Here is a 9,868-nt window from a genome sequence, read left to right on the forward strand (position 1 = left end):
TCTTTTTGTCAAATGTTCATATTTTGCTCCGGTATGTTCAGGATAACCTTGGTCGCGTTTACATTACATGACAGTAGCGTTCCTCTACTGTAGCTGCCTTCTTCGTCTTCTGCAGCGTGCGGTGATTCACATCCAATTTGTTGAAGTGTCGCCCTCTCCTGGGAGGTTGTAAAATAGCTTCTAGGTCTACACAAATGACTGTTTTCTTTCACACCTGTATCACTCAGATGCATGAATCCTCCAGGCAAACGTGTACAAAGTGTTTGGGCTTCAGATATTTTTTCATTTAATTGTTAAAAAAAACTGAGGTTACTGGGTCTTGTTCCGTGTCCGTGTGTCATTCGTTTTTCTTTTTCATGGTCAAAAAGGGGTGAGCAGAAATTTTTATAATAGTTAGATTTTCTTTTTATATTTAGAATAGTAAAACAAACAAAAAAATAACTGGCAAACAGAAACAAAAAAATTACCTGCTTTCTCATGTCGTGTAAAATCATATGTAAAATGTTTGTTTCTATTCATTTATTATTTGAGATTGAAGTTACAAAATATAAAACTGCAACTTTTTTGAGGGGCTATGGTGATTTTTGTTACTATTTCAAAAACTTCACCTATAAAACATGTGTCCTGATATCTCCCAATTCTATACAGGTTGATATTGTGGGTAACTGAGGCCATTTTTCTGCTAGGGAGAATATAAACATCTGCTCGGATGCAGCCAGAATGTCTAGCAGTCAAAAAAAATACACAGACAAAATATACACAGAATTAAGAGGTCTTAAATAGTATTTTAAAAAGAAGCATTTACAGTGGTAGAAAATGTAAGCCACAAAATTTAAAAATATAAAATATATTTTGCTGAGAAGATCAGCTACTCATTAAATATTAAATAGACGAGAATGGGATAAACGTACGGGATATGTGCCAGGAGTAAACAATATATGCAGTATGCATTATTTGTAATAATAGTAAAACATGTAGGTTCAAAGATCAATGATGTGCATATTAGTCTCATAAATATATACACAGTTTATATGTTTCTCTGACACACTGTCACATTAATAAAGAGACATGACAGGAAATACTGGCAACAAATGTATTCAGTGTTTTCACCTGTGAACCCCACTCCTGTGTTGACCCAAATGCAATACCATCAAATATTTAAAAAAAGACATCTGGAAATAAATGTAACCCCATCTAGTGGCGAAATAACATGCTTGATTTGTAGTGAGGTGCAGCTTGAAGCAGAGCTGTAGATTTGTCATTCTGTAAAGAGTTTGTAGTCAGGTTCTCAGTATCTAACCTTATGCTGTTTTTGTGTTGCTTAAAACCAATTTAGGGCTACTTACACTGAAATAATAACATACATTCTCTGTTATGAATTTCATCATTGTATTGATATTGCAGAGAGATGAAAAGTATGAAGTTTCATCTTTTTTTAAATGTAGATAAACATTTTGTTCTTACAGTTCAATAGGCCAAAAGTTAAATTAAACGAAAAATTAAAAGTTTAAACATTACAACTGCAGTCTGTGGGCTGCTTAGTTAATGTTAATGAGACATTATGAGTGCATAAGATCTGAAGCTACAATAAAATGACATGGTTGACTGTCTTTCTACTGTCACCCAAACTTGGTGAAACAAGCTTTTAGCATCATGTCACACTATGTGAGGAGTGTTTATATAATACAGTTTTGATTTACCATCTATAGCCTGTAGTTACATTTTATAGTTTCAATTCAATTTTGGAAAAAAAAGAAGTAAAAATTCAAGTTCAATCACTTTCCAAACAAAGCTGGGAAAATGTTATCTAACCTTGAAATGAAATGAGGAAAATTCAAGAGGAATGTCGGCAGAATTTGGGATTTGAGTTAAAATAGAAATATAATGACAACAAATTGAGGATATCACTTCTACTACAGTCTCATTTAGGTGATCTAAAGATGAAGTTTGGATATGACTTGTTTAATATCATGTATGTAGATGTGTGTGTGAGATCATGGTTGCATATTGATGTCTGTGTGCTCTTCTATCTGAATAACACACAACGATACACACACACAATAAACAAAGAAAATGTAACTGTTAAATTCCTTTCTGCATTCCACAGGGTTTCATTTCTAGTCTGCCGAGTGCTGATCATAGGTGAAGCTCAGCTGAGTTTCATCTGAACAGCCTCACTTTACCCACAGTTGAATAACTCAACGAAAAGCACTTGAAGCAAACCGGCCAAACAATGCGATCCTCAAATCAAGCATGAGCACACAATGCAATGCACAGAAACTTGATTCATTACAAGAATGGAGTTTGTCCTGCTCCACCGACATTCTTGGAAGAAACAACTGTATATTTATTTTGTTTGCACAATCCCTTCTATTATTATTAACCTATAAATATATCAGTGGTAGTAGTTACCTGAGAGGTAGCGAGTGTTTAAAGGGCCAATAAGGTTTGTGTTGTCTGAGAAGGCCAGTAAACTAGCTATGTGTGTGTATGTGTGTGTGTGTGTGTGTGTGTGTGTGTGTGTGTGTCTTGTTACTATCGTTAGATACAGTAGCCACTCACTTCCTTTGAAATGTTTTTGCTAGCCGACTCTACCTGTCCAACTGGCTGCCTCCCTGCCCTCTTTCCCATGGCTAGCACATCTCTGTTCAACCTGTCTTTCAATACTGCACAATGACAAAGAGATTTTCAGGTTTATCATTTCACAATGACTTACTGGACTCATGCGTATGTAGTACATGGGTAATGCAAACAAATTACTGTCATCACAGACAAAAACTCAAGCATGGACAGACGCGTGTATTATGTACCTGGAGCATCTGAGTCAACACAAATATTTATGCGCAGCTGAATGAGTTCAATGTGTCTTCCTTTGTATCAATCAATCAATCAATCAATCAATCAATCAATCAATCAATCAATCAATCCATCAATCTATCAATCAAAGATATTAATCATGATCAGGCCTTTTGTAGATATTAAAATAATTATTGACATCAATTACAAGCTGATTATAATGGAATTCCAGTTACAATAAATAAAATCACAGTTTTACTTCATGTATTTATGGTTCAAAATAAATCTCCAAGTAACTGAAATCCATTCATGTATATTTTTGCATTTGGCAGTCAAAGAATATCTGATATTGACAACAGTACACGTCCATAGAACAAAAGACACTGGAGCACATTGATTAATTCACAGCCTTTAGTTTTGCAAAAAGACTAACATTTCTACACGACTGTTCATCAGAATCAAGTGGGCATGAGGAAAACAACATTTAATCAACCTAAACCATGCAATTATCAACACTTAACTGCAGCAGTGCAGAGCAGATCATTTGTGTCTTAAAGCAATGTTTATACTGCAGTTTGATATCTACATGGATGTTTTCTTTATCTGATCCGGCTGAAGTTAATGATCTACATTCAGTGAGAATGCCTGTGGTCTGTGTAGAAGAAAGCAGATTGGGAAATCTGGGGCAAACAGAAAAGACTAGCAACATCACAAGATCTCATCACGTGAGAATGGCGCGTCAGGTGACACAGAGTTGGAGAGACAGAACAAAACCAATGGGTTATGTAATAAATGAAAGTCCTTTAATCATAATGCTGTTTGGAGCAAGAAGAAGCTGCATCAGTTTGAGATGGGAGTGAGTAGGGAATATGGCAGTGTCAAAATGATAAGCCAATTTATTTCTTTAATTAATTGACAATTTGGTTAAAGTTTAAACTTTTTTTTAGTCATGTAAATTTAACATTTTAGGGTTTTGTGTTGTTGCCTGGCGAAACCAAGCATATTAAATACATCATCTTGAGTTTTAGGAAACTTAAACTGTGATGAACATTTTTCCACTTTTTTTTTCAATCAAAAAGTTAACAATTATTCTATTAATCAGTAAATAATCAACATATTGATTGATAGTGACGATTATCATTAGTTCCACCCCTAAAATAATTATCTGTATGACGATCTGCATAATCTACAATGTATGTATTCATTTCCATGTATGAGAAAGTGCGTGCATGTCCATTCCATTCATGCCTATGTGTACGTACCGAGAATGAAGTGCAATCAGACATGCTGTGTAGTGGAGCGAGGAAATTACTCCGGAGAGTTTCGACTGGGATGGGAGATGAGAGGAGAGGGAGTCCCCCAGGTATGCAGCCTGATGCACGAGTGAGAGAGAGAGAGAGAGAGGTATGACACACATTCCTGTTGCATCAACAACTTTCACTGTAAGTCTGGACAGGCGAGACAGCAGGCATTCCCTGATTCCCTCCTCCTCTCTCTGTTTCTGTCGCTCAGCCCAGACTGAGTCTTCTCTGTTGGCACCGACCCACACAGAAACCATGTGGCCAGGGATTCCAAAGGTTCATGGAGAGAAACCACTTTTCTTAACATAACATCTAGGAATTACAAGGATCCAGTGACACTTCGAAACTTGGCCTGTACACATAAGATTTTTTTAAAAATCGGTTGTGATGGATTTTAATCACTGATGTGAATAATGTGGCCTGTATGAATTCAAATAAGGGGAGTGGAGATGGAAACTTTTGCTCTAGTTCTTGCAAACAAGTGTTTTAAGAATGCATTGTCACTACAGACTGTTCTTATTTTTTAAACTGAGTTTTTTCTTATTGATATAAGTTTTATTGTTTTATACAATGATTTAATAAATTATTTAAATAATGAGGCTGTAGACAAATTTCATTGAGGACTATAAAGTTTAGTGTGGTATCATATTGTATTGTGTTAAGTCATGTGATATGAATGAACTTGTAATGTAATCGACGACTAATGCACTAACTGATACATTTATTGATTAACTACAAATTCAAACATACACTGTGAAATTTCTTAGGCGGGTAACTTTTTCTATTAAGGCACCCTTTATAATATACATTGTATTATTCTCTTGTTCTATAGTTCAGTTATAAGCTAATAATAAATTGTTCTTCAGGAAAATTTCTCAGATGTACCACTTACTTTTTGGATAAGATTTCTTACTTAAGTAAAAGTAACCATACAACAGTGTAAAATATGCCATTTTAGTTTGTTTTTTTCAAATTTACTTCAGTAAAAGAATGTAAGTACAATCAGCAAATGTACTGTAATAGTAAAGTGTCAAAAGTTTAAGTGCTGATTGTGCAGAAAAATGACCCATGAGTGTTGTATTAAATATTGTATCATTTGGTTTGATCCTGATGGCCTCAGTGTGTGAATTTCAGTTTACTCTGTAGCTGATCCGGGTGTTGGTCAAGAGCATCACATATTGTTGGTTGTACAATTAAACAATTGTTGGTTGAACAATTAAAAATACAAGCAATTCATCATATTTCACAAGATTTTATCATGGAGTAAAAAGCACAATATTTCACTCCTAAATGTAGTGGAGTTGATGTATTAAGTAGCACTAAGTAGTTCCTCCAAGTAAAAGTGTACTTAGGTACAGTACTTATGTAAATATACTTAGTAACTTTCCACCACTAATTATTTACACTAACAGTGGATTAATAGTGGATTATTGCAATAACCACGTAGAGTGAGAAACATGTGACCTGTATTACTGTAATGACTAACTTTCTAACTTGTTCTTAATAACTTATAATTATCACATTATATATGGTTTGTAACAGTGGTATCCTTAAGGATGATATAAACCCTGCTATACATTTTGTGATCATACACATACAACTTAATAGCACTGTTGTTGTTGGTTGCGGATGTTGTACATGTACAAGCCAGAGCCAGAGTTGATCTGGGCCATGGATAAGTGAGCTTGCTCTAGTCATGTGTGTATGTCATTCTGAGACTCAGAGAAATTGCCAGAAAACATACAAGGAACTTCCAACAAACATGACATCAGACTTGGACTTGAATGTACAGTAGGGAGCAAGCAGAAGCATCCGGAAGAAAACACATGTGACAAGTACCCCAGCAGGTGAAACTGGCGCCAGGCCACACTGCTTCCCCTCACTTAATGTGAATTTACAACAGCAACAATTGCACGTCTAGTGTGTTCATGTAATTTTAGGATACCTCAGACTTCTTCCTGTCGCACGCGCTCCTCAAATAATTCAGCACATATTTCAGACCATAACTGCATGCTGCTCACTACATCCCTTTTTTGGATGGTGGGTTGCTATTATTACCATTAACTCCCTTGAATATACATCTCACTAATCCACTCCACTCCTTTGCGTGACAGTGCACGTCATTGTCGCCTGAAATAATCGGCATACAAAAATTGGAACATAATTTGGCTCAATGGGATGGGTTGGGTCTCACCGATACAAAGGGCTTTCTCTTTAATGTCACTGAGGAGGCGCAAGCTCCCATGGGGTATGCTGCCAGGCAACCACAAGCCCCACCTACCGTTTACAGTGGATTCACCTGAACGGCTCTCACGTGACGGACTCTGAGTTCTTCATCCAATCAGGAGTGCGCACAGGTGCTTCGCGATGAGAGTTTCGGAGGCGGAAACCTGCTGGTTCAGTAGCCGAAAGCCTGTCCTTATAAATGTATCACTAGCACGTTTCTGAAGAATAGCCGAAGAAGAGTGGAGATATTTGACAGGAGGAATAGAGGAAAAAGTTAACTTTTTAGAGGTGGGAGATGTTTGGAGACAGGACAGTCTACCCGTGCGTAAAATGGATACTGCTCTGACCCTTTGAAGGATTGCTGTCACAGTTGTTGGAAGTGCTCCAGCGGTGAAGAAGAGGACACTGATCCGTCCTGTGGCTTCATTTCTCTGCGTAATCAAGAGTTTATCACCTACTCTTGGTTTGGGTCGTCAGAAGTGTCCTCACCATCTGTTCTGTCTCAGGTAAGGGATCAGGAGAACCTTTTTGGCGCATTGTTCCCTCATGAATCACAGCTTGGGTTTGCTCTTAAGTTCTCACGACTCATTAAACCAGTTTTACAGAGAGGCTAAACTTGGTTACACTGGTTATTCACAGGATTAGTTGGTAAGAAGCTCTCTCACCAATAGAAAAATGGTTATCAAAGGTGAATTAAATCAAAGCACGTTCAAATATAGAGAGGGCAAATACTGTAGACAGTATTGCAGACATTTGAAAGGTATATTTTGATGTTTCACCATACAGTATAGGACATTAAGTAACCCTGTTCAAAGCTGAGACACACTTGGACAGCTGATAAAATTACCTCACAGATGAAATTAGATCTGTTACAATAATATTGGAGTACAACATTTCAACTACAGCTAAATACTGATGACATTTTTACCTTCTTCCAGTTCCCTTCTCAAGTCCAAAGATGACTGAAAGGACCCCATGGTGGAAGGCATTCCTGCCAAAGAGGAAGAGCGGAGGCTCCAAGGATACAGGTTCAGCCCACACTTTTGGCGCAGACTTTGACCCTTTTGCACAACAGACCGAGAGGCCAAAAGACCCTGCACCAGCATCCTCTAAGGCCACTGGTGACCAGTCTCGGTCTCAACCTGAGTCAAACAAGAACTCCAGCCTCATCAGTGATGAAACCTATGACGACTCGCTCCTGGAGTCAGTCTTCAACGAGCAGACATGTCGCAGAAACATGAAGGTGTCCCGCTCAGGTCGATTTAAAGAGAAGAGGAAGGTGCGTTCAAGCCTTCCTATAGAGGAGAAAGACACAGAGAATGCAGCAGCGGGGAAAGAAGACAGACGGTGATGGTGAGGAGTACATGAAGATGCTTGTTACATAAAGATGCTTTATTCTCTTGAGGCATATCAAGAGGTCCACTGTATGCTGTTGAAGATGAAGAAGACAAAGAACATTTAACGTTTAGCCCAATACTGCAGGAATGAGGTTATGTGGTAAACTTACAGTGTAGCTGTTTAAATAAGAGAAATTTGTACCTCTATTGATGGACTGTGCCTGAAGACCACAGAATGATAAGTGACTTTAAAATGGAATATTTATTTATTCCACATTATGTTTATTGAACTATTATTATCCCACCAAAAAGCCCAGAAAAAAAGATTGTAATGCATTGATGCAGTAAGCACTTTAGGGCCCCGAAATGAAGTTACTCTACCACAGTTTCCCTCTTTCATAAAATAACATACAGTACGATCCCAAAAACAAGTGCACATTCTTGGGAATACTTAAGAAAAAGTGTGATATGCTTCAGGAAAATATTTTTCATAAGATGCTAACATGACTCTAGTAATAAGATTAATATATGTGTGTGAATGAAGGACGCTCCTTTTTACCAATCTTTTTACAAATATAATGATTCTAAAGGATTATTTGAAGGATGTTTATGAAGGTGTAAATAATTTAATTATTATGTGTGGGGAAACAATCTGCTATACTGGAAGAAATTACAGAATGCTTGTAAGCAGCTTTTAGTCAGATGCACAAATGTAATTAGGATGAGAAGAAGTAAACACTTGCCAGCTAAATATATAAATAATTTGTATGAAGGATATTTTATACAACACAATAGGTCCTAAGCTACTGACAATGAAGTAAGAAGATATTGTTGTATCCAACTGAATGAGCTATGGCCATGATATGCTATGGAAGTCTGATCCAGTTTCTAATGTAGTTTGCTTTGTGCAGTATGTAGGAATACTGTATTTTATATCATCTGTGAAAACTTAATGAAGGCAAAAATCTGAGAAATAAATCTGACAACTGCTATATGTGAGTGTGTTTTATAACCTTACCCAATCACAATCAAATCTTCTCTCCAAAGCAATGTGCCATGGAGGAAATGTACATACAAATGAGACATTTCACAGTTAAAACTATTTTGAAAGTCACATGAATTGAATTAACACAGGAAACAGAGGTGCAGCAGGCTCCTATCACTCCTCCTTGCAGGTGTGTTGGTGTCTGGTTATCACCTAACTGGAAAGTGGGCCCTAATGTATGATTGTCACATTGTTACAACAATTACAACAGATTAGTGCTATCTATATAGCGTCTGCATCGTGAGTCAAATCCAAGCCTTAATGATACTGCTCTGTCAGGTAAAGGGAGGAGCATGCTGGTGTCACTGCATTCCTGTCACTGTTAAAGTTTTGGGGGTGTGTGTGTGTGTGTGTGTGTGTGTGTGTGTGTGTGTGTGTGTGTGTGTGTGTGTGTGTGTGTGTGTGTGTGTGTGTGTGTGTGTGTGTGTGAGAGAGAGAGAGAGAGAGAGAGAGAGAGAGAGAGAGAGAGAGAGAGAGAGAGAAACAAAAAGGAGAGAGAGAGAGAGAGAGCTTGTGTGTGTTTGAGTATGTGCCCGCAGCAAGATGATAACTGATGCACTGTGATATTCAAATAGAAAACATTAATATCATACAAATATCTCTCACCATCTTGTTGATGATAAGACAATAAGTGGAAGAGACACAGGGCGGCTCGGATAAGGATTATTTGCAATATCATATTTTGAACACTAGGGAGCGACAATGTTCTACCATCATACAGCCGAAAATTAGAACTGACTAAAACTGAATTGTGTTGAAAAAAAATGCATGGAGTATGCAAACGTCAGCACCATTTCACATGCATGCGTAATTCTTATTTTATTGCACAGGTGTAATTCAAGGTGAGGGCAAGTTTCTTGAAGATGCATTTGAAGATGAATTGATGAAGAGCCAAGCGTCCTCCCACTCTCTCTCTCCATTGGTCCTGGGTTGAGTGTGGGGCTGTAAAGGTGTGGCCTCGAGCTGCTCGCCTCCAGCAGTGCGCTCGCAGGGGAATAAACAGCCAGAGCCATAAAGAGACCATTGTGTAAGAGATCATAGTTGCATGTTTGCAGCCTCTTCAGTATCGACACAAATGTGAAGTGAAATTCTCTGAAACTCACTGAAAATGTTTACAGGAGCTCAGTGTTTAAGTATTGAAGTGGTGTCCCCATTTAACTAAA

At 37.6% G+C, this 9,868-nt stretch overlaps 1 protein-coding gene across 1 annotated transcript; it reads left to right on the forward strand.

Annotated features, from left to right (window-relative positions):
• Positions 1–7,281: 7,281 nt before the first annotated feature.
• Positions 7,282–7,674, forward strand: LOC133997067 (proline-rich protein 15). Its single transcript, XM_062436623.1, has one exon. It carries the CDS (start codon positions 7,282–7,284, stop codon positions 7,672–7,674), a length of 393 nt encoding a protein of 130 aa, XP_062292607.1.
• Positions 7,675–9,868: the final 2,194 nt, after the last annotated feature.

The sequence above is a fragment of the Scomber scombrus genome, chromosome 16 (genome assembly GCF_963691925.1).
Source record: "Scomber scombrus chromosome 16, fScoSco1.1, whole genome shotgun sequence".
NCBI classification, from domain to species: domain Eukaryota; kingdom Metazoa; phylum Chordata; class Actinopteri; order Scombriformes; family Scombridae; genus Scomber; species Scomber scombrus.

Excerpts from the sequence above, each read along its gene's own strand:
- LOC133997067 (XM_062436623.1), top strand. The coding sequence starts at position 7,282 with ATGACTGAAAGGACCCCATGGTGGAAGGCATTCCTGCCAAAGAGGAAG.